The following is a 25442-nucleotide window of genomic DNA, read 5'->3' as shown; positions in this document are numbered from 1 at the left end:
TTGTTTTTTTTTGTCAATTTACAGTAATCTCTCTCTCCTTAAACGTTCTTGGTTCCAATTACAATAGCGCTGCCACAGTCGAGCTTCAGTAAGCACTATTGTGAAAAGAGCAGCCTGGGCAGATTGTGGAAGATGTATGGGCTCCTTATCTCCACGCAGTGCGCTCCACACGCAGCACCCCGACTGAGACGGATGGGCCCGCAAGAATCGGTACCGGAGCGGGTTCAGGAGGGCATCTGTGTCTGGAGGGGCGTGGGGGGCGGTATGACTGCCTGATTTAGAACATAAGAACATAAGAAAGTTTACAAATGAGAGGAGGCCATTCGACCCATCGTGCTCGTTTGGTGTCCATTAATATCTAAGTGATCCAAGGATCCTATCCAGTCTATTTTTGATTGTTCCCAAACTTTCAGCTTCTACCACATCACTGGGGAGTTTGTTCCAGATTGTGACGCCTCTCTGTGTAAAGAAGTGTCTCCTGTTTTCCGTTTTGAATGCCTTGAAGCCCAATTTCCATTTGTTTCCCCGGGTGCGTGTGTCCCTGCTGATCTGGAAAAGCTCCTCTGGTTTGATGTGGTCGATGCCTTTCATGATTTTGAAGACTTGGATCAAGTCCCCACGTAGTCTCCTCTGTTCCAGGGTGAAAAGGTTCAGTTCCTCAGTCTCTCAGTAGGACATTCCCTTCAGACCTGGAATAAGTCTGGTTGCTCTCCTCTGAACTGCCTCTAGAGCAGCGATATCTTTCTTGAAGTGTGGAGCCCAGAACTGTCCACAGTATCCAGATGAGCTCTAACTAGTGCATTGTACAGTCTGAACATCACTGCCCTTGTTCTCACTGCTACACTTTTGACAATATACCCTAACATTGTGTTTGCCTTTTTTATTGCTTTTTATTGAGTTAGAAAGCAGTCATTTACCATCTCAACCATTTCTATTTCTGCTTCTGTAGTTCCGACTGGGCTTTCCCAGTCTATGTTTGTGAAATTGAAATCCCCCAATATAACAGCCACATCCTTGCTACATGCAGTCCTGATTACACTGTATAATGCAGCATCTTTCTGAATATCTGAGTTTGGTGGCCTGTAACACACTCCTACCACTAATCCTCCAGATCTCTTGTTCAAAAGTTTCACCCACAAAGATTCTGTTCCGTTACTGGGATCTAATACAAGTTTCAGCCTTTGCCAGCTGCCGTCGGTTCTTAAACAGGGGCAGGTGGGTCAGGTTTGGGTCAGCAGCTGGGGATGGAATGGAAACTCCAGTCTGCAGTCCACTCCTGTCCTGTCCAATCCAGTCCTGTGGGTGGGACAGAACTGCAGTGACCTGTGAGCACCAGACCACCGCACCCCAGTCTGAGAGATCAGATAGCGCAGGTCATCTTCCTGGCGCCGCTAGGCAGGTAATCCAGGGGCCGCCCTTAAACGGTGTCGTGTCATGATAACGGATAGGGGACAGAGGTCACCGCTGTCTGTGAAGCGCAGTGCAATGCGATACTCATCACTGCCCCCCCAACCGGCCCAACACAGTGCTCTACATAGCGACACGCGGTGATCAATCGTAACTGACTGGGGCCAAGCTTTCTGACCCTCCGCAGAACATCAATGTCTGTTTTTTCAAATCTTCTAAAGACACAGAGCGGAGCTCATAACGTCCGCCCGTCTCCGTCGGCCCATCGGTCACGACCCGGCCCTGAGTGCCTCTCGCACACTGGGGCCCCGCAGGACCGGCCGGGCGGGCGTGAATCCCATAGAGCTGCAGGAAGGTCTTAGCACTCGTTTGTGTGATCCTGAGAATACTGCTGTTGGTTTAATCTGCACACATAACAATAAAATAATAATAATAATAATAATAATAATAATAATAATGTGACAGAAGCAGGATTAGACTTCTGTAGAAAATAGAAATGCATATATATATATATATAGAGAGAGAGAGAGAGAGAGAGAGAGAGAGAGAGAGACAGAGAGAGAGTCGACCTCTACAATATAGACACCCCCCCACACACACACATAGCCATTCCGTTCGCTCTGCTTCACTCTAGGTCTGGTTTTGGCACCGACTCGGTGTCTCAGTGACCGTGAGGGAGAGAGAGGGAGAGAGAGAGAGAGAGAGAGAGAGAGAGAGAGAGAGAGAGAGAGAGTATCGGGGATGCTGGCAATGCATTTCACCGCTAGAGGAGAGACTCAGCCCCTGATCCCTTTACCTTGACAAAGCGCAAGAGCGGAGAGCGCAGGACAGCTCGGGAATTCATCAGCCAGCCAAGGAGGGGGGTGTTGGACAGCGAGGGGATACAACCGATTCGGGCTTGATCGATTTATTGCGTGATTAGATCCACAGCAGATCCTGCGCTGCGTTTCTTCAAGTGAGCAGGCGTCGCCGAGTTGTTTTAATGGCTCTGAGCAGAAGGCGTGCGTAGCCGCCGAGGACAGGACAACTATTGTGAGAATGGCATGATAACACAAGTGCTATCGAAAGGAAACGCACACATGCACACACATGCACACACACATGCACACACACTGCACAGCTGGGGCGCTTTCTGAGCGTCGCTCCTGACAGATCCCACGTCGCGTCGCATTTGCTCCGGATCCCGGGACGGCTGTCGGGGCAGCAGCAGCACCAGTGGCCGGCCAGGTGTGGGCGAGCAGAATAGGGGCATTGTGGCTTCATCTCCGGGGGGACTGGGGGGACTGGGGGGACACACACGCACTCGCCGCGCACCAGTTGTCCTGAGGATGTCACGGCGGAGGACGGGCGCTGCTCTGCACAGAGACAGGTGCGACCGGGAGGAGGAATAGTTTATCCAAGCCAGGCGGGGGAGGGACGGCAGGGGGGACCGGGGAATTGGCATCGTCGGGAACCTCAAACCCCCCTCTCCCCCCCGCGTCATTGTGGATTTTACTCCGGGAGAAGGAGGCTGTGCGGAAGCGACTCCGCTCTCACCTCCCCGACGCCCCCCCGCCAGCGCCCGGCGACCACGGTGAGTGCCCGGCTCGGGGTGCGAGGGAGAGGGAGCTGCTGGGGGTCGGGTCGGGTCGGGGAGGGGGCGGGCTGGGCTGAGCACGCTGGCGGGGTCGGGTGTTCCTTCTTCTTCTTCTTCTTCTCCTCCTTGACCAAAAAGAAAAAAGGGAAGGAATGGAGAGAGTGAGTGGCCGAGCTGACTGTAATTGCGGTTCGTTTGTTGGAAGTGTGCGTGAACGGCGGGGCGGGGGGGGGGGGGTGCTGATCCCAGTCGGTCCCAGTTTGTTTGCCCCGTTTATTTATGTATCTATTTCTCTCTGCCATGAAGGTCCCGTGTTTCACTGGAGAGATTCTTCCACTCTCCCCCCATCCCTCTTTTGTTCGCTCCGGGGGCTGTGCTCCCAGTCAGCTGGGCGAGGTGCTGGACAATCAAGTGCGGCTGATTATCACTGTGCCTCTTAAGGACCCAGAGCCTCCTTATTGCATAACACGAATTTTGCAATCAGGGGGTAATGAATAGTCCTGCCGTCCCTAATTTCATGGTGGGAGGTGTAGTGCTTGCATCTAAGTCGTAATAATGATATTGCGCCTGTTCATAATTTCTTTCCCAGCCCTGTCTAATTGAATCGTATATCCGTGCTGTGTCTGTCTGTGTCGTAGTTATGGCTCCTGTATTCCTCTATGTCAGCCGTCACGGATCTCACCAAGCTTCAGCAGGCTTTGTCGTCTCGTTTTTGTGTGTGTTTCGTTTTATTTCATGGAGTTTCTGTAATTAAGCGGTTGGCTGTGCGCCGGGATACCGACGCTGTCAGGTGCTGACGAATAAAGCTGCGTTTTAATAAACCCGGGGTGGGGGAGGAAATCTTGGAGTTTGCAGTTTTTATCATAAGATCGTCTGTCTATCTATCTAATGTATCTCATCTATCTACATCTATCTATCTATCCATCCACCCAGACGCCAACACACACTTCCAGTTGTGTTCATGGCCCTTGGTGATCAGAGTAACTCAAAGTTGAATTGCCCAGGAAATGCAGGTGCGCATTCTCTGTATTTTTTCCCTCGAAATAAAGAAATTAAATAAATAACTCATAACCTAATAATGCAGCGCCACTATCAACACTGTGGGCAGCAAATCCATCACCCACAGTGCAGGTAGACTTGGAGACAGTCCTCGGGCTTGTTCAGTCCCTTGTCAATCCTGCTCTGGCTTTGATTACACGGACAGGGCTTTTAACAGGCACCCCCAAATCCCCCTCCCTTGTAGGTGTGTGCTGTGGACCATGTCTCTTCATGGTTCATGTCTTAGATTGGACTGGGGCTCGCTTTGGCGCACTGGTTTAACGGACAGACGCTGTCAGGGTTAACGGCTAAAACATCGCGATATGTGTTTCTCAGTTCTAACCAGGACAGCAGGACAGGATGACAAGCTGTCCCCCAGAGCAAAGTGGATCTGTCTCCACAATCTGCAGTTGGTTTGACATTCTTCTCGATGGTCAGCTTGACTGGCCGCTGGTCTGCTGCCTTTCGGGAGGCCTGAATTCCCCAATAAACTTGCGAATTTCTGGCAGGTCAACTGGGACCTTGTTTTGCTGTCGGGTGAAACTTGTTTTGGACCTGCAGACCAGCGCCAAACTGGTAACGGTGAGATGACTGGGCTAACTGTTCTTGGCAGATGTTATTGACACACATCGCATTCCCACACAGGGAAGAGTTAGTTAGTATTGCCTCAAATGAAAACCTGAGATTACAGCTGTGTTTTTTCTTGCTAAATCAACTTCGTTAAACGAGTGTATGAATATCTTTGATGTCTAGAAAGACAAATATGCAAATATACTCAAATGTGCATATGTATGAGCATGTGTGTACAGGAAGAGTTTGCAGTCACATCTGTGCTCCCATCCTCTCTGCTTCTCTCCGCTCCTCTGTCCCTCTGTGTGGCTCCCAGGCTGTCCTCTTCTCTTCTCTGGTCCCTGGGCTGCTTCCGCGCAGGGCATTCTCTATGCTTGTTTGTTTCTTGCAAATAAGCAATTTGCGTCTCAATTTGAGTCAGTTCTGGGGCAAATAAATAAATAAAAACATTCAAAATCTAATTTATGTAAAAGGTTGCTGCTGGTCCCCAGGTTTCTCTTCATCGATAGTGAGCAGGAATGGAAAGGAACTGTGTGTGTGTGAGAGAGAGAGAGAGAGAGAGAGAGAGAGAGAGAGAGAGAGAGAGTGTAGCCTGTATGTGCATGCGTGTGAAATATGCCTGTGAAAGCCTGGGCAATATAACATTTTGAAAAGGATGTAATTTTACAGTGTCTCTGAGTCCCGGCCAGTGAGGAGGGCAGATTAATCGAGCGCCTTTGACACAGCAGCAAATTGAAGTGTCAGGCAGGAGGGCTGTGAAGAGCAGAGTGGCAGCGGGGCGAGAGACTGGGCGGACACCACTCCTCTCTGCCTCTGTCACCCTTCCTTCCTCCCCCCCTCTCTCCCTCCCTCCCTCCTCTCACTTCCCCACTCCCCCCTCCCTCCCTCTCTCTCTCTCTCTCTCTCTCTCTCTCTCTCTCTCTCTTTTAATCATCTTGACTGACTGACTGACTGACTCTCCATAAAGCCAGTTGAAATCCCTATCCTAGATCCTATCTATTCGTGTTGGTTCCTCAGTGTGTGAGAGAGAGTGTCATCCCTCTATGAATGCCTCTATCATAACTGGGTGTCTGGTCCCTGCCGTGCTGCCCCTCTCCCTCCCTCCCTCCTCACACCTCGGTGTCTCTGTGCAGTTTAGCTCCAGCGTCTGGGCAGCTGCTTCTCCGCACTATATCGGGTTTGTTGGCTCGGTCCTCCTCCCCCTCCCCCTCCCCCTCCCCCTCTGGAGCCCTGATCTGTCTGCGCCGAGCTCCGCGTTGGCGACGGTGGCACAGTGAATCGCGGGGCCCTGCGCTGGTAAAGAGTTTCTCCTCCCGCAAACTGTCTGGCTTTTGTGGAGGGCCCTGTTTCACATTCAAATGGGCCGTTGGAGCGGCCTTTTGTTTCAGGGGGTTTAGGCAGACTGGGAAAAAGCAGAAAAAAGAGAAGCGGAGGAAAAAGAAAGCAAGAGAAGTGATGTCCCCAGGGGTCAACGCGTTCCAATAGAGTGAGGGAGTGCGGGGAGAGGGGAGAGAGGAGACTAGAGGGGAGCGCGAGAGGGAGAGAGAGAGGGAGGCTCTGGGATGGGGACGGCCTTCCTTAGCACCAGAGAGCTGAGAGCAGTCAGAGGGAATGGCGCCCCCTCTCTGCGCTGCTGGGACTCAGGCTGAGAGGGGCACCGAGCTCCCAGATATTGAGAGACTGTGCCGTACTGCTGTCCTTACTGCTACCCGTACTGCTGCGTCAGTGGGGCTCCTTCCCCTTGGCAGACTATTCTGAGTCTATTCTGTTCATCATTCACCACTGATACGATGAGAGAGGGAGAGGGAGAGGGAGAATGTGTGTGTGAGAGAGAGAGAGAATGGGAGATGGGGAAAGAGAAAGCGAGGGCAACAATTGACGCCATGAAAGCGCACATGCACACGCACATGCACGCGCACTCACACATAACTGTAAGATAATCTCACACTTTGGGGTGCATGTGAACTTGAGAAATGTTGCAGAGTAATCCAGTCAGGCTCTCCACTGTGGCTTCTTGTTTCTCCACAGCTCAAGGGCTGATTTTATATGTATATTTATAGATATCTTTATATTTTTATATATTTATATGTACCAGAAAACCCCAGCTGATGGCAGCTATCATTGGCAACTGATTCACTGTGCTGTGGCTGTCTCGAGCTTTACTGTGTTTATCCCCCAGCTCCTCAGCGCCGGCGTGTTCTGCCTGCGCACTTCACAGCTTAGCAAGCCATTCACTGGAGCTGTGCTAATCCTCTGATAGTGCAGCGCTGTGCCGTATTGTGAATGTATTTCATTTGGAGAGTTCGCCAACTGCAATGAAAATGAAAAATCCCTCCTGAAACTGTTTGTATTGTGCCGAGTGAATCAGAGAGCGTCTGTGTGCGTCTGTGTGTGTGAGCGCGCCTCTGTGTGTGTGCACGTCTTTGTATATGTGTCCGTGTTTGTGTGAGAGTGTCCGTGTTTGTGCGAGAGTGTCTGTGAGTGTGTGAGTGTGAGTGTGAGTGTCTGTCTGTGTGTCTGCGTGTGTGTGTGTGTGTGTGTGTGTGTGTGTGTGTGTGTGTGTTGGGGGTGGGGGGTCAGGGAAGGCCAGTACTCACTGTGAATGGGACAAATTGACCGGAACGCTGTGCCCAGTCATCACATGGCGCTGGAGAGAGGAGTAGGAAGCAAGAGGGGAGGATAGGAAGTGCTTAACTAATGCAACACAGCGGGCACTGCAAGAGTGTGGTGGGGGACAGAGATCTGTGCACTGACCCTGATGAGTCAGTGTCCCTTTCCCCCCGCCCCTCTCGAATGGCCTCCCATGGGCCGGGGTTCAGGGTTGACCCCTGTTTCCTCCCCCCCCGCTGCCGTGCAATTAAGTGCTGCCAGTCTGCTAGAGGTCCGTGAGAGACTGACGCAGGCAGAGGTAGGGGGGGGAGCTTGTCACCGCTCCCATTAAAACGCAATAATGTCTCTCCCCCCCGGGGCAGCCAGTCCTGTCTTTTAAACTCTCTCTCACTCTCTCCATCTCTTTCTCGCGCATTGCCTCTCTTTCACTCTCTTGCTCCTACTGCTAAACCTGGCCTGGGTATGGAGTTATTAATAATAATGGTAATAATAGAAATAGTGTTAATATTACTAATAATGTAAATGATAGTATTGTGACCGTGGCGTCTCTGCTCCTTGGCTGCTGCATCGATCCTCTCCTGCTCATTTTCATTTCACTTGCCGTGTCTGAGTGCGAGCAGCCAGGTGACACGGGATGGGAAGGCGGATAAAATACAGACATCGTAAAACGCCAGCGAGAGCGGTTAGGCACCCACAGGGCCGACCGGGACGCAGCCATGAATAACACGGAGGAGTCGTGATTAAAAACGCGCTCTGTGACAACGACCGGCGACTCTCTGAAGTTGCCGGTTTTGCATGGCGAAGGAGCGGGAGGGTGTCTTTGTGTGCACCTGACTGCTGCCGTGGAAACAGAGATGTGGGGAGGAAAATAAATAAATAAAAGGCGCCAGACATAATCAAATATTTATAATAATATTTACTCACTCGGCATTAATAAACAAACCAATAATGACAGCCGGTCTACCATTTTCTCCTGTGTGTGTGAGTGTATGAGTGTCTGTGTGTGATGTGTGTATTCATGTGTGTGTCAAGATGTGTCTGTAGTGTTAGTGTGTGTATGAGTGTGTATGTCTGTGTGTTTCTGTGTGTAGTGCGAGTGTGTGTTTCTGTGAGTGTGTGTGATTCAGTGTGCGTAGTGTGAGTGTGTGAGTTTGTCATTGAGATCCTTCACGCTGTACTTCCCACTGCTGAGACGTGCAGTGCTGTGTGAATGTTAATGAGGGGAGAGCAGGGCTGCTTGGGCTGGAGTGACTAACCAGGAGAAGGGGTGGGGGGGCAGGTCTATGTGACGCTCCTGTGTGGTGGTGCCCCCCCCATCCCATTGACCCGCCCCTCAGGAACAAAAATGTGCAAAAATGGTGATGGTACAAATGGGTTCTCCCACATCAGGGTCTGAATAAGAGACACAATTTAGAGAATCTGCAGCACAGAGCCCTGGTTCTCCTCATTGTCCTGCCCCTTTCTGCTGCTTCTCCCCTCAGTCATTTCGTGGGGGCACAGGGATGAGCCTAGTACAGCACTGACCCCCTTCCTAATATGTGCAACACACGCCCCCACCCGTCCAACAACAAATCTTTGTCTTTCCTGTGGGCGTGGGGAGGCGCACCTCCGTCCCGCTCAAGCCGAAGGTAAGTCTGCCCTCAGTGTGAACGCTTCCTGCCCGAGGCTGCAGGGAACTTCCAGCAGGGGTCAAATCGAGTTCCTCCCCTCACTCATTCCCTCCACCTCCTCTCCCTCCTTCCTTCCCTGGAGAGTAAATCAGCATCATCACGCTCGACCTCGGGGTCAGCGGAGCCAGCCTCCTCCTTCCCAGCATCCCCGAGGGAGGGGGTGCCACACACAGAGTAGCCTGCCCCCCCGCTATGTAGTGCAGCAGAGCAGAGAGCGCAGGGCTGACACGGGCCACGGCTGCGCAGAACTCTGCTCTGGGTTTCTGTGACTCACTGTCTCTCTGTATCATCGGTGTGAGCCTCACCTCAGACCCCGCAATGAACTGCTTACCTCACACACCCACACACACTCTCTCTCTCTCACTCACACACTCTTGTTGGTGGCTTGCTGGGCATTTCTTTGCCCCCTGCCCCCACTCCACTGGTGTCTGTCTGCCTGAGTAGGTGGGCGGCTGTGGTGGGGCGCGGGGCAGGCATTCTGTGTGTGAGATTTGCCTGGACAATTTGAATTAGACGAGCAGACGGAAGGGAATGCAAATCCCGGCACCCGACCCGGCTGCAGCGTCCTTGTACCGCCCTGCATTCACACACTGACACTGCTCCGCTGATCAGCCCAGACACACTGTGCACATGGCACACGGCACTCACTGTACACAAGGCACACACGGCACATGTCAATGAGTTGTGCTGCGCTGTGCGGGATGATCCAGCAGGGTGAGGAGTATTCAGCGTTCCTGGGGGGTCTGGGGATCGTACCCGGGGGAAGTCAGTGTGCCAGCGATTACTGTCAGAGCTGGGTGCTTTGCATTACTGCTGGCTGGGTCGCCTGCCCTGTGTTATTGCTGCTAATTTCCTTGTGCAAAAACCGTGCTGTCATTACCCAGCATTCACAGCAGCCTGTGGGCGCCTGCATTTGTTGTGTCTTGGTTGGATGTCAGCAGTTGGGTGGAAGGTGGGAGAGGTGTGTGTGGGGGGTTATAAAATTGTATTGAATCGGAAATGGATCCGTGTCAGAACAATTATCTTCTTTGTATATATGCAAATATATACAGAAATATATATATTATGAAGCATTGAAATCAGAAATTGTGTAAATCTTCAGCTGCAGTGCTGTGTGCTCGGGGCTGGACTGTGCTGTACTGGGGTGGGGTGGGCAGTGCTGGGCCGAGCTAGGCTTAGCTGGGCCGGGCCGATCTGTGTTCATTGCGGAGTACGTTGGCAGCGTTTCGTGCAGAGCTGGAGTATTTCTGTTCCTCTCCTTCAGCCAGTGAGCCCACAGTGACACTGTACTACGTGGGGAGATTAACAGGCACAAAGGAGTAATTTCAGCGCAGGGCTTTAGACGAGGCCTAACAAAGCGCTTTGCAAAGCAACTGCCGACCCAGAGAGATAAGGACACGGCGCACAGAGAAGAAAATCAGCCCGACTTAATTGGTTTTCGGTGTTTAACGGGTTATGGTTGTTGTACGACAGGCAGAGCTCAAAAGAATTTAAATAAATAAATAAATAAATAAATAAACGAGAAAGGCAAATGTTTAAAATTAGCATAAAGACAACGTTAATGGCAGAGCGGGCGGGCGGGCGATGTGGGCGGGCTTCTTGGCAGGGGAGGCCGGAAAACGAGCTGTGATGTCACTTGCACAGTGACGAGTGAGGTGGTGTGGGGTGGGGGTGGGAGCCTCGGAATAGCTCCCGGAAAACAGGGGCCGCCTCAGTCGGGTGCAGTAATGAATGAGTTTTATATTATGGAGCACTAATCCCTGTAGAGATACAGCCTGGGACCATGAGCAAGGCCAGCCCAGCTCCTCTCCTCTCCTCCACTATTCTCTCTCTCTCTCTCGCCCCTGTGGTTGTGTGTGTTTCTCGTCGGGCTCAGTCTGCCGGGTCAAGAGTTCTGCTCAGAGATCCCCAGAGGGAGCTGGGCGGGGGCTCTGCTCTGGCTGCAGGCCTCGGGGTGGTCCTGACAGGCCAGACTGGGTTTGAAACAGTGTTCGGTTTGGTGAGAGGCCTTTCTGGGCCGGTGGGAGGGCATTGGCTGGGGGGGTGCTGTTTCGGGACGGGGGGGCGGTGTCGCTTTCCCTGTTTTAGCCGAGCACATGTTTCCACTTCTCTGTGCGGTTCAGGAGCCGAGGAAAATAGCACATTAGCGCAATGAGGCCGATTACGACCCCACGGCGGCACAGAGAAAAAGGGGGGGACAACTGAATTCATGGCATTTTTTCCTCTGCTAGTGTAAATAAACGATCCCCAGCTCGCCCATCTGACACCGCAATCTCCGGGCTCTCCACCAGGCCAGCTGGCGGGCATGCAGACTGCTCCCAGGCAGGGGGCTGCTGTCTGAGACCACCTGGCTCTGGCTGCTGTAGTGTAGTGTATTGCAGTATATTGTTGTATACTGCAGTGCAGTGTATTACAGTGTAGTGCAGTGCAGTGTAGCAGGTTTGTCCCATCCCGGGCCTGTCCAGTGCCTGACCCCGTGTGCTGACACTCTCTGGCCTGGGTGGCGGTCCGGCCAGCTCATTCACACCAGCGCCACATTCCTGCTGCTTGCAAACTTCCTGTCAGCAGGATTTTTACTCCCTTTCCGATTGAGGAAAGAGGGGAAACAAATGGCATCCAGACAAGAATTTCCAGCAGACAGAGACGGAGAGAGTCAGTTCCAACTCTTCACATTCTCCTGGTTTTGTAGCCCTCAGTTTTCCACTGCTCTCTCCCCTCTCTCATCTCTCACTTCCTCTCCCCTCTCTCCTCCCTTGCTTCCTCTCCTCTCTGGTTCTGATCTCTCGACACCACAGCAGACAGAGCGTTAACTGACACAACACTCATTTCCCCTCTTACAAGTCACCTCTCAAGGAACTGGAGTGGGGGGGGCGGTTGCTAATATTAAGGCTTGGCAAACACTGTTACCTTCCTTTCCAAATGCAGCCTGGGGTGACTAAGACCCTCCACCCCTCCTCCCCTACTCCTCCACACCCCTGAGGCCCCACAGCCCTGGCTTGTCTGACCCTGGCTGGCTCTGCAACTGACAGACAAACTCAAACAGGACGGATACAAAAAAACTAAAAAACATGCCTTCAGTGTTCTCTGTGTGCCGGGGACAGTGGAGGCGGCCTGTGGTGTCAGTCCAGACACACACACACACACACACACGCGCGCACACACACACGCACAACTCATACACAAACGCATACAGACTCACACACACAATCTCAGACACACACACACTTAAACACTCACACACTCAGACACTCAAACATTCGATCAGACACAGAGACACACATGCGCACACACACACACTCAGACGCACACTACGACAGACACTCAGACACACACGCACAGACACACACAAACACAAAAAATACACTGGATAGGGAAGCCTGTGAAAATGCAGGTTTAGCAACACAGTCTGCCCAGTAGGCTGCTCTGTGACCTTTGAACCCCATGCCCTTACAGTGGCCCTGTCTCTCTCTCTCTCCCTCGCTGTCATGGGAAGCTGTCATCGCAGGCCGTGTGACAGGCGGGCCGGGGGGCGCTCGGCGACGATGGTGGAATGATATCATTAAACAGGCAAAGCGTGCGCAGAATTTGGCAAGAGACGTGGGAGACACGGAACGTGATAACAGAGCAATTAAGAATTTAAATCTTATGCTAATGCAACGAGAGCAGGCCACTCCATCGGGGGTGGCTCTGTACTTCCCCCCAGGCCTGGCACTTATCTCCTCATCACACCGGTTTAAAAGTACCTCTGTACGCCCGGCAAAATAAAATAAAACACATTAAATATTCCTCCGTGATGACATTGTTTTCGCCTCACTTGCTGCAATCCGATACGCTTTGCCCCTCGGTGCCACGGGAATGCGCCGGGGTAATCGAATGCAAACGGGCTGAGGGGACAGGCGTAGAGAGAGGGCTGCCTCTAATCTCCAGCCGGACAGAGATGCATTACAGTACACTGTGTTGAACTCGCCTCCCTCTCTCTCTCACTCTCTCCCTCTCCCTCTCGCCCTCCCTCTCTCTCCCTGTCTGTGTTTCATCTGTTCTTCTGCTTCTTCTTTTTGAACGTGCTCTTCCACTTTCCAGTCTTGCTATAGAAACACACTGAAGAGAGTTAGAGAGAGAGAGAGAGAGAGAGAGAGAGAGAGAGAGAGAGCCAGCCCTCAGATCAGAGACCTGTACCGGGAGAGATGAAAGTGACAGGCAGTGTCAGGTTGGTCAGGGGAGACAGCAAAGCACTGAAGCAACCAGAGGACAGAGGTGGGAGGAGGCGGTCAGGGGCTCTGAGTGTGTTTGTGGAGCTTTGTGACTGCGGTGTGTATGAGGGAGCGCGTGCGTGAGTGTGGCACGTATGTGTGAATCCAGCTGCATGTGTCCCCGTGGCGCAGACGCCTGCATCGGCTCAGCAAACAGAGCAGCGGGCAGCTGCAGCCAGGCCGCAATTTTGAGCAAGGACAGAGCGGCTGAGCACCGGAAGAGAGGGAGAGGGGAATAGGGAGGAAGGGAGCGAGAGTGAGAACGGAGAGCGGTAAATGGGGATAGAGAGGAAGGAGAGAGGGAGGGAGGGGTTCCCTGTCAGCCCAGGCTCAAACCCGGGGTCTGACTCCGCTAATTATTAAGGATGCGCTGGCTGGGCAAACACCGTGAGAAATTTCCTTAATCCTGTCACTCGATAACCTTGGAGCCTGGCCTGGAAATTTAATGGAGATGTAACTGGCACATTAGCATATAAATTGCCTGAAAATTGAAAAATGCATTAAGATATACTGGGGGGGGTGGGAGTCTTGCAATTATCTTTTTTTCCCCTTTTGGGACCCTGTTTTTTTTTGGTTGGTGTTGTTCTTTAAGTGATGGGGCCCTGGAACGCGTAATGTCTCCGCCGAGGGGCGACTCTGGTACCCCGTGCCAGTCTGTGACTCCCTGCCTCCCTCGCCACCCTCTCTCCCCCCAGCACAACCACACTCTGCCTTGCGGGTCCCACCCCCCCACCCCAGAGGGTCGTGTCTTGGCATCCTCCTCGCCGCCTAAATAATGCAGCAGCGTCTCGTTGAGAGAGCGCACTACCGGGAAAGCAATGAATGGCAAATCTCACAGATACAATGGGTGCTGAATTGAGATTGTGAATAGAATAAATATTTAGCATTGTGTGCATTGATACAGGGATTACAACAACACCCACACACTCGCAGCGATACAGGCCGGCTGGCTCGCGGGCGGAGTGCCTCCCAGCATCTCCTGCTCTGCTGCACGATGATAATAATGAAGATGATGATGATTGCTATTAATGTTTATTTATTGTTATTGTTTATTTACCTTTTCCAGTGTGATGCATAGTTGCGTACAGTGCGCATGCATACCTGGATACACAAAATGGGTAAATAATTAACTAAGAAGAAGAACAACTAGAATTTAAAGATGCTTTGTCTCTATGTGACAGGACGTTTTGCACACTATATTATTGAATGTGCATTGTTTTGTATGGCAGTGCGTAGGTTACTCAGTGCCCATGACTGTGCGTCAGTATAAGAGTGTGTCAGTGTCCATGACTGTGCCCATTTAAAGTTGAAAGTTGACGCACTTCTCACAATCTCTAAAAACATCAACACAAACATTATGCATTATTGTTGATATTAATATTATTAGGCGTATTAGTGCTGTCGTTTGGTATTCCCCTGTAGCAAGAGACGGAGGATAAGTTACTTTACAAGGAATGGGCAGAGGTGCTGTATATAGCGATTATGTTATTGTTTTTTTAAAGGAAAGACACTCCCTCCTGTGCTCTCTGTCTCCCGCTCTGACTGAAGATCGAGGGGGATACACAAGGGGAGTGGAGGGACGGATGGTTACGAGGAGCAAGGATGACAATTGGAGAGACCTGAGCGAGGGAGGGAGAGGGCGGAGATTAATCGATGGGCAGAAACACAGAGTTCTGCCTCCAAGTCAGGTTACCCATCATCAGGCGGTTGGTGGGGCAGGCCTGTCGGTGTGGTTACCAGCTTTTCATCAGTGCATCTGGCCCACTGTCTCCCCCTAGGCTCCTTCTGTCTCTCCCAGTCTTTATCCTCGTCTCTAACTCTCTCACCACCTCTCTCTCCCTCCCTCTCTCTCTCCTTCTCCCTATCCCCCCCACCCTCCCTCTCTCTCTCTCTCTGCCTTCAGTAGCATCTTCTCTGTGTGTTATCTCGGGTGTCTGTTTCCACGGTGACAGAGGCAGGCAGAGAGCAGCCCCTCTCATGGTGAGGCGCCAGCGGCGGCGGCTCGTTCCTACTCATCTATTCCGACCGTTACTTTGACTCGTGTACTTGTTTACTTTCTATTGTATAGTAGCATTCCCCCTCCACCACCCCCTGCAACCTCTGAAGCCCCCGCCAGCTTTCCCACAACCCCCTGCTCCGCTCCCGCTCAAACTGGCAGCACTGTGATTCCTGTTTCAGCAGGGAGTGTGATGTCATAGTGGCTCTGTAAAAGGTGGGCGTAAACAGACACCGTAACTGTATCCCAGCTCTCAGGCTGCTTCACGGAGCCAGGGGCAGCTTTATATAGACCGACCTGACAGACAGAGTGGGCCGTCGGGGGGTGTTTGGACAGGTGCAGCCCAGCCATCATGGAAGAATACCAGAGTCACAAGGCGATAATGGGAGACAATTGGAACCTAATGGGGCTATATTTAAATATATATATACAGAGAGAGGGAGAGAGATACGGAGTGTGGAGGGAGAGAGGCAGAGGGGCCACAGCGGGTCTGGGCGCGGTGGGGGGGAGAGCAGCACTGCCGTGACTGAGAGATGAAAGACTGTGCAGCTGTTGTGTGGGAGTGAGTGAGTGTGTGTGGGAGTGTGTGGGAGTGGACAGTACAGGTGTGTGGGTGTACTCTGCGGGTGTGCCTGTGCTGTAACAGCATCCAGAGCCTCCTTCTCTCTCCCTCTCCGTCAAGCCTGGAGCTCCATCTCTCAGTGTGCCAGTGGACAGGGCAGGGCTGGGCTGAGGGTCTCCCCCACTGCATCCACTCGCAGGGCACTGGGCACCAGCAGGGGCACAAGAAATGATGCGCCCCAAGAAAACGTGTGTTCCTGTGCTGGTGCATGAATACACTGTCTGTCAGGGACATCAGCACATGACTGACAACATCTCTCTCCCTCTCTCTTTAAAACCAGGGGATAATAATAATAATAATGTAAATAAAGGTCTGGTTTCAAAGGGCAGCGCTGGTGCCGCGCAGCGCTGGGTCATGGCCACTGGCTCGTGTAGCTCTGCAGACGAGCGGAGGGGGTGGGGGGGCAGAGCTGTCACTGCAGGCTGCCTGAGGGAGCCTCAGCCTGGCTCTCAGCCTCACTGGTCTGCACCAGTGGAGATCTAGGGGCGGGGGGGCTGACACCGACACCACAGCTCTTGTTACAGCGATACCTGCCTGTCAGGCTGATGAGAGGGACGATCACAGTGGCCTACTTCCCCAGTGAGGCCCACTGCCCTCGTAATGCAAACATTGCAGGCACGACACACACGACACACACACACACACACACCAGATCGCACACAAACCACACACTTCCACACCACACACACCACACACACACTCACTCACTTATTTGAACCAGCACATGCACATGCATACTCAAACACAGACACACACTCACACTCCTACACACACACAAATGCACACAAACACAAACACACATAAGGGTTTCCTATACTAATAACAATGCTCCCAGAAGCCAACCTGGGAAGTTTTGTACACTGTTAATAATAACAATGCTACATGCATCCTGGGATGTGTTGCATGCTGGGAGCTGTTTTATTGAGCCATGGAAAATGTCTCCATATTTATTTATCTATATTTCTTCTGTAATCCCTTGCTTTTATTTTTAAATGTCATAATAAAAACCTGTCTGGTATCTTTCCCCCCAGAGCACAGAGCAACATGACAGACAGGGAAAACTCCCCCCCACCCTCTCTCTCTCTCTCTCTCTCTCTCTCTCTCTCTCTCTCTCTCTCTCTCTCTCTCTCTCTCAATTCAATTCAATTCAGTTCAATTCAAAGGTGCTTTATTGGCATGACAAACAGTTTTGTAGTGTTGCCAAAGCAGTTGATATTATATACATACATTGAAAAATAATAAAAGGTAAGAAAAAGGAGAAAAAATAAATAAATAAATAAATAAATAAATAAAAAATTGAAACAGTACAATATAATTTATAAATAAAATCTTAATAGACATGTACATTTACTTTATTTATAGTTTACAAGTTTACAGCTGGTGCTCATGTATGTTTTCACAGTGAGCCCCTCAGGCTGTGGCAGGCGGCTACATATTGGGTGGCCAGGGGGGCTCTCTCTCTCTCTCTCTCTCTCTCTCTCTCTCTCTCTCTCCCTCCCTCTCTCTCTCTCTCCCCTTCTCCCTCCCTCTCTCTCTCTCTTCCCCCTCTCCCTCGCTCTCTCTCTCTCCCCCTCCCTCTCTCCCTTGCTCTTTCTCTCCCTCTCTCAAACTCTCTCTCTCTGTCTCTGTCTCTGACTCTATCACGCTCTCTCTCAGGGTAGGAGAATAAATAAATAAAGCGAGACAGACGGAAAGAAATAAAGTTGAAAAAGTTTGGAGTGAGACGTCTCCGTTGAGCCGGAGTCTTCGCTCAGATGAAGGGGGCAGAGAGGCAGCCTGGGCCGCCTCTCTTTAAACTCCGTCAGCGCGCGCAGACCCAGAGCCGCACACTGATAATTAGCAGCTGCCTATTAATAATGAATTAAAGCGCGGCCCGTGAGCCAGTGAGGCTGCCTCTCTGAGCCGCTCATTAAAGAAACATCTGAGGCGCCGAAGCTTTTGATTAAAGATAAAGAGGAAATGAGCTGATCAATAGAGTCCCATTAATCTGGTGCAGGAGAGGGAGTGGGGGGGACGCATGGTGGTTTCCCTGAGATTGCCATGTCCACGTGGCTCTGATGCAAGCAGGCGCACGCCAGCCCCTCCCTAGTGTCACCCGACTGGGCACTGCGGGCGTCAGGGCGGGACTGGGGCAGGACTGGCACAGAGAACTCCAAAGACACGCAACACGGACACTGCGCAAACACAATACAGGCCACATCGAGTCGGAGGGTTGATTGTTGAGTTGATGGAAAATGCAAGACGCAATCTGACCGTTGCTTTGCTCTGTGGGCGGCACAGGGCTCTCTGTGTCTGTGTGTTAGTGGGGACTGTGAGTCTGTGTGTGTGTGTGAGTGTGTGTTTGTATGCGTGTGTGTGTGTGTGTGTGCTATCCCATATCTGAGTGTCAGCAGTGTGATTGTAGGTGTGTTATTTCTTAGCATATACACAGTGTACAGAGTGTGATCATTTTTCTTTGTTCTACCTCTGCTTGCTCTCTCCCTCTCCCTCTGTGTTTTATTGTCTCTCACTGCTTGGCCAACTTTCTCTCTCTCTCTCTCTCTCTCTCTCTCTCTCTCTCTCTCACTCTGTGTCTATCCATCTGTCTATCTGTGGTAACATGCAAGCTTGTTCCTTTTTTCTAACAGTGCCTGGCCAGCCTTCAGTCTCCATCCCTCCCTTGCCTCTCTCTCTCGCTCTCCCTCCCTAACTGTGTTTGCTTGGTTATCTCTCTCTCTCCCAATCTCCCTCCCTTTCTCTCTCCCTCTCTCCCTCCCTCTGACTGCAGCTCTATATGTCCATGACTGTGTTATGACTAACTCACTGTGTCCCACGGATCCCCCGTCACCTAGGCAACTGCCTCAGTAAACATCAAACCCATCTCTCATTCAGACCAGCGGCACCCCCCCCCAATGCCCCCTCTGCTCTCCCCCTACTCTCACACGCTCCCCCCAGACCCCCAGTGCACCCCCCAACACCCCCACCCCCCCTGGTCTGACTCAGCCTCACTTTGAGAGGAGGAGCGCAGTGATGTCATCAGTCGTACAGAGCTTGGGAGAGAGGAGGGAACACGTGAGGGAAGGATGAAAAGGAGGGGGGATTGGAGAGTAGAGGAGGACAGGAGGGGAGAGAGGCAAGGGGATGACTGAACGGGACAAGGGGAGAGGGGAGGAGAGAAGAGGGGAAGAGTAGAGACAAGGGCACTGGAGAGATGGGGACAGTATAGGAGAGGCAGGGACACGTCTCAGGCCGTGGGCAGGATGTCGGAGTAGTCCCCCAGGGACCTGTCTTCGGTCCAGCACCACTCCTGACTGCCAGCTGCCAGCGAGACCTGAGGGCAGGAGACACAGCTCAGGGTGGAAGTAGAGTAGCAAATAACTTCTCCGGGGTGACACCCCTGTGTGCAAGAAAGGGCTGCGTTCACTCCAACACCTTGCAAATTGAATTAAATTAAATTGGACTTACAGCTGACAAATGCCAGAGCACTCAGAGCAGGGAGGTTTATTTTGGTTTTGAGGTCTCATATTCAAAGGACACTGGCTGGAGATTTTGACGGATATGATTGGAGCGGAGCAGGGGACAGCAGCGTGGCGGGACAGAGAGAGGGGCAGGGACTCTGACTGACTGATATACTGACTGACTGACTGCGTGGTTCTCTGGGATGCTGTGGGACACCAGTGGGATGGTCAGCCCCTGGGCCAGGGAGCCACAGAGTGAGTGAGAGGAGTCCTGAGTGTGGGGCTGTGGCTGCGCAGAAACTGTGTGCGTCTGTGTCTGTGTGCACTGACCGAGAAACAGCGGGAGCAGCGCCACCCGCATCACACCGAGAAGAGACAAAAGGCAAGGAGAAAGACATGGAGAGAGGGAGGGAGAGGGGTCTCTTCTTAATGGAGAATGCTTGTTTATTCAAGAGCTGATAAAACCTTAATAGACCTCTGTGTGAGTGTGTGTGTGTGTGTGACTGTGTGTTTGAGTGTGTGTGTGTCAGTGTGTGTGTGACTGTGTGAGTGTGTGCATTTGAGTGTGTATGTGAGTATGTGTCCATGTGTGTGTGACTGTGTGTGTGTGTGTGCAGCCTGGCGTGTCTGAGTCAGTCTGCTGGTGTTAATTGGGCACAGAAGGCAGCACTTTCCTCAACACATAAAAGCTGGTGGGGGGGAGGGGTGGCTGTTAAAGCAGTGTGAGACTCTCCCGCTCTCTCTCTCTCTCTCGGTCTTTGTCTCTCTCCCTGAGTGGCGTGTGCTGGGTTTGCCCGGCTGTACTGACAGTCACATGGCCAGGCTGTATGTGTCAGAGACTCTTGAACTTCTACCCTTCCTTGACCCCTCCATGACCCCTTCTTGCCCTCGCCTTTCTCAGAAACCGATCGCTCACTGACCCTCCTCAGGGTCACAATCAGAGAGAACAGCCAGCCCTTCGTGGCATGAGGCCCAATGCCAGGCTGTCTGGCAGCACAGAGCAAGAGGGCACTGCCACTCTGAGTGTGGGAGCCAAGCCTGGAGAGAAGGAGGGAGGGGGAAAGACAGCGCATGGTAGTGCAAGAGAGAAAGAGAGAGAGAGAGAGGGAGACTGAGAGAGAGGAAGGAGCAGTAGGGGCGGGGGGGGTGATTGCTCAGAAAAACAGAAGGAGATGCAGAGGGAACTGTGCTGCCAAGGAATGTAGAGAATGCCTGTGCGAGTGATTGTGTGTGAGCATGTGCGTGTGCATGTTTTCCTGACCTCTGACACCACAGGCTGTTGTCGTACACCCTATACAGGAGCGCGGGGAGTGTATTGATAAGCAGTTGTATCGACGATGCTGTTCGGTGTGTCAATGGCAGCAAGGTATCGACCAGTGGACAGATCGTACTCAGTGATAGAACTGTATTGATCACAGAGGCTTTCATAGACTGTATTGAGAACAGGGTCCCTTCACTCTCTCTCCTTCTTTCATTCAATTTTCAATTCAATTTAAAAGGTGCTTTATTGGTATGGCCAATCACAGCATTGCCAAAGCAGATGCAAATGTAATATCCAACAAAACAAGATACAATGGAACATATAACATGCACAAAAATAAAATTAAATATGAACCACCTTCTTTCATTCTCTCTCCCTTTCTCTCTCTCTCTCTCTCTCTCTCTCTCTCTCTCTCTCTCTCTCTCTCAGACTGGCTGTGCTGTAGTCCTGCTGTAACCCACAGTCTCTAATTATGCTGATATGATGTGTGAAGCTTGACATCCAGTCATAAATTATTAACAACAACAACAATAGAATCCTGCTAATAACAGACCGGTGGCAGCCTCCTGCTCCACGTCTCTCTCTCTCTCGCTCCTTACCTTTACTCCTGTCCTTCTTTCCATGTCCCTCTCCTCCCTCCCCTCTCTCTCTGTATTGTTCTCTGTTCATGTCCCTACATGTGAGCCTGTCTGTGTGCAGTGTGCTGGGCCGCGTGTCAGCGTGCTGGGCAGTGTAACTGTGTGTTTGTGCTCTGCAGTGTGTCAGTGTGCAGTGTGTCAGAGCAGCAGAGAGGGGCAGGTATTTGAATACTGTCTCCAGTGGGATGGGCGCTCGGCACAGCTGGGACACATTTCCATACAGTAATCCCGCCTGCAGCTTCTCACAAGGGTATTTGCATGCAGCTCGTTCGCAGGCAGCAGAGATTTGGTTCAGTTTGATCTGGGTTTGTTTTGTTGTCTCAGGGTTGTGTGAGTGTTTGTGTTTCGCCGCGGCCGTGCCAAAACATTACCGTCCACTCAGCACCGTCCCCGCGGTACAGTAATCGCTGGTTCCAGATCCCCATGTGACATAGTGGTTCGTGAGGCCCTTACAGAAGTTCATTACTGCTCTGTGACCTCTGACCTCTGACCTTGCCCCATTCCTCCACAGAGCCACTCTCCTGCTGCCATGACGATGCCGGCCCCGCCCCTTATTCTGCTAGCCCTGCTGCTCCGATTGGCTGACACGGCATTCCCCGAGGAGCCAGGGCCCCTGAGCACCGCCCCCCCGGATGGTAGGTACCCGGGTTTCTTCATGGGTAGAAGGTCAAGGTTCGAGGGTCAAAGGTCAGCACTGGCAGCCAGCAAGAGCCTGGGAGCGAGAGAAACTAATGATTCTTTCTGTTCTGATAGAGCATTCCTACTCTGGGTCATCTGTGGCCCCTGGCATAGAGAGAACAGCAGACCTAACTGCTGGGGGAGAGAGAGAGAGAGAGAGAGAGAGGAGCAGGGGAATACATATATATATATATATATATATATATATATATATATATATGTACACAGAGAGAGAGAAAGGGGTATCCCATCACTCAGCAGAGACAAGGGCAGTAAAGGACACTGTTCTCAGCAGCACGCTCCTCTCTCTCTCGCTCTCTCTCTGTATCCTTCTCCCTCCCCCTCTCCATCTTTGTGTCTCTCTGTGTCTCTCTGTCACTCCTCCTTCTTCTCTCTTCCTCCCACCCCCCAACCCCTCTCTCCCTCATATACAAAAATATGCAAGTAGAAATTCAGCTTTATTGACATGATTAAGTTACATTACCATTGCTATAGCATTTACAGACACTGACTCCCCTATGTCTCTCTCTCTCTCTCTCTGTCAGCGGTGCGTCGCTACCCGGTGTTCCTGGGCCGGCCCCATCGCTCGTCAGTGAGGCACGAGCCACTGCTCATCCAAAGGATCTTGCAGGTCAATCGCACCCTGTACATCGGAGCCAGGTACACTTATCGCCAACGCTGACCCAACACACAGCCAACCATGACCCTACACAAAAGACAGTTGAGACATGGAAATGTTCATAACGAAACCCTCTCTACTATCTTCCTGTGTATGTCTCTGTGTGTCTGTTTCTGTCAGGGATGACCTGTTTCGAGTGGAGCTGGACGGTGTGGTGGGAGAGGAGATGTTCTACAGCAAGGTGAGTGGGCTATTGGGTGGTCTGGTGGGTTGGGCTGGTTGGTTGGCTGGTGGGTTGTGTGGGTTGACTAGCTGGTGTGTTGTGTTGATTGGTTGGCTGGTGGGTTGGGTTGGTTGGTTGGCTGGCTGGTGGGTCGGGTGGGTTAGTTGGCTGGTGGGTAGATTGGTTGGCTGGTGGGTTTCCTTGTGTTCTGACCGCTCCTCTCTTCCTGCAGAAACGCACCTGGGAGTCCAACAAGAATGACATCAGGATTTGCCGAATGAAGGGCAAGCACGAGGTGAGGAGCTCTGACACACTGACTGTAACACTCTGACTTCTCTCCCCCTCACCCCTCTCCCCCTCACCCTGCTCTCTCTGCCTCTGTACTCAAACTTAAAACCACATCTTCCCTGCTTCAAAGTAATAAAGTTTTTTTAATAATATTACAGAGATGTGAGAGAGAGAGAGAGAGAGAGAGAGCAAGATAGAGAGAGAGAAATCACTCAGATTAAAATATCCCTTCAGGCGGGAATTAGCAATTCAACACAGAGAAAATTACACCTTCAATAGAATATACATAAGAAGATGAAGAGAGGAGAGACAGGGTGAATAGATTGGGAGAGAGGGAGGGAGAAGGGGAAGATGAGAGAAAGAGAGCAAGGGTGTTTCACACTGTGCCCTCCTGTGTCTGAGGCTTCCTCCTTCTCCCCCTCTCTCCCTTTCCTGCCAAGAGTGTGTGACTGTAAGTGTGTGTGTAAGTGTGTTTGTGTGAGTGTGTGTGTGTGTCTGTTTGTGTAAGTGTGTGAGTGTGTAAGTTTGTAACCGTGAGTGTGTGTGTGTGAGAGTGAATGTGTGAGAGTGCATGCGTGTGTGTGAGTGTGTGTGAGAGAGCGAACAGGGAAATGGGAGGGAACAGCGAAAGTTCAGGCAGCCTTTCAGAATCTCACAACCCCCCCACCCTTCACCAACCTCTCCTCCAAATGCCCCCCCACACACACCACCCGCCACTAATTCCCAGTGGTGCCCCCCCCCCACCAGCAGCATTCCATTTCACCACCCGAAAATGATTTTGTCAGCTGTGATTTATTAGCTGTCTGCATAATTGGTTTTGTAATTAATTATTTCTGGTTGGTTGATCAGAACGGACATATTCTCATAACCAGACAGAAAATTCAATTTCCTAATTCTATTACACCTCTCCCCTCCTGCGCCCTCTGGGTGCCAGCCTGCCCCTCTTGCCCAGCTGAATGCCAATGCGCCACCCTGCCACTGTGCGTGCAGCCCGCCTCTCACTCTCTCTGCATCTCTCTCTCTTACTCTATTGCTCTCCATTCTACTGTCGCTCTCTTCTCATCCACCCTTGCTCTTCCAATCCCTCTCTTTCTTTCTCTCTCTCCTCTGTCTGGGGAGATGCATGTGCACAAATATGCAGACATACACACAAACACACTCACACACACACTTAGACACATACACACACATATACACAGGGATAGTTGTTATATTCCCCAGTGGGAGGCAGGCTGAGGGTCACTGTGGCTGCCATGCCCACCACGTCTAGACAGAGAGCCCTCCTTCATTCTTACAATAATAATAAATAAATACTACATGCTTACATGAATGAATCAATAAATAAATGAGGAAGAATTAATAACAGGAAAGAAAATGCCCCCCCCCCACACACACACACACTGCTCACATGACATCATAGTCAGCCCCTCTGTGCTGCCAGGGGATAAAACTGTGAAATAAAATGGGACGAGCTACTGAGAGGTCACTGGAGGGCACACTGCTCCAGGACAGAGAGAGAGAGAGAGAGAGAGAGAGGGAGAGAGAGAGGGGAGGGGGGGGAAGTGTAGCGCAGTATAGTGCAGTGCATTTGTATTTACGGATTTCATTATCTGGTGGCTATTACATTTCTATTCATATATATATATATTTATATATGTATAACATTTCATTTTAAGCCCGGAGGCTGTGGCTGCAGTTCCTCCTCCTCCTCCAGCACCGGTTCTGTCTGTCTGACCCCGTGTCTCCTGTCTGACATGTTGGTGTCCCTCCTGGGTGGCTGCGGCCCGGGGAGGTGTCTGTGTGCGGCAGCTGCACGGCTCGGTGCTGCAGGGAGCTCTGCGCTGCATTGTTCCTATTTTCAGCCTGACATCAAGACCTCCCAACCCATACACACGAAATCTGACACACACACACACACACACACACACACACACACACTCTCACACAGAGACAGACACACACACTCGCGCACACACACACACACACACACAGAGTTGCGCACACACAGAGACAGACACACACTCGCGCACACACACACACACAGGGACACACATTCACACACACTCACACTCTATATCACTCCCCTCTCTCTCTCTCTCCTCCCCCCTCGTTTGGCTCACCTGTCGTTGTCCCCCCCATGTTCTTCCCCCGTGCAAATCGATCTCGGGAGGGGGGTGGGAGGCAGCGATCAGAGAGACATCTGGAATAACACTCAGCCCCCCCCGGTCCGATTACATCAGCCCCTCAGTCTGTCGGTTGTCCTACACTGAGAGATCCCCTTTCCCGGTCTTGTGTAGAGTAGGGGGGGAGGCTGCAAGTCACCGGGGATGAGGGGAGACGAGAGGGGGGCAGTTGTTGTAACCGGAATCCGCTGGCAGGAGGTGGGGGGGGAGGTGGCAGGGGGCTAGGTGGCCAGAGGGGGGGTGTTGACAGTGAGAGTACAGTCAGTGTTGTGGGGGAGGATAGTACAGGACAGACTGAGTGGTGCTGCGGCGGCCGCTCACTGCGCAGAGGGCGTCAAATTCAAATTCCAATTCAAAACCAGCTTTATTGGCACGA

General features: G+C 51.8%; 1 protein-coding gene and 1 long non-coding RNA gene across 2 annotated transcripts in view; one reads left to right on the top strand and one right to left on the bottom strand.

Annotated features, from left to right (window-relative positions):
• Positions 1-2860: 2860 nt before the first annotated feature.
• The window catches only part of sema6bb (sema domain, transmembrane domain (TM), and cytoplasmic domain, (semaphorin) 6Bb), a 30593-nt gene continuing 8011 nt past the window's right edge, over positions 2861-25442 (top strand). Inside the window, exons 1-5 of the mRNA XM_066695702.1 lie at positions 2861-2980; positions 21587-21710; positions 22299-22413; positions 22553-22613; positions 22828-22890. Coding sequence (XP_066551799.1) covers positions 21605-21710; positions 22299-22413; positions 22553-22613; positions 22828-22890 — 345 coding nt within the window. The 5' untranslated portion in view covers positions 2861-2980; positions 21587-21604. The remainder of the gene's footprint in view (positions 2981-21586; positions 21711-22298; positions 22414-22552; positions 22614-22827; positions 22891-25442) is intronic.
• On the bottom strand, positions 22193-25344 carry LOC136718080 (uncharacterized). Its single transcript, XR_010805255.1, has 2 exons — positions 25004-25344; positions 22193-22835 (listed from the first exon to the last, which is right to left on the bottom strand). It is a non-coding gene; the product is annotated as an uncharacterized LOC136718080 (long non-coding RNA).

Source organism: Amia ocellicauda, chromosome 22, assembly GCF_036373705.1.
Source record: "Amia ocellicauda isolate fAmiCal2 chromosome 22, fAmiCal2.hap1, whole genome shotgun sequence".
In the NCBI taxonomy this organism is placed as follows: Eukaryota; Metazoa; Chordata; class Actinopteri; order Amiiformes; family Amiidae; genus Amia; species Amia ocellicauda.
This window is presented reverse-complemented; position numbering and strand designations above follow the sequence as displayed.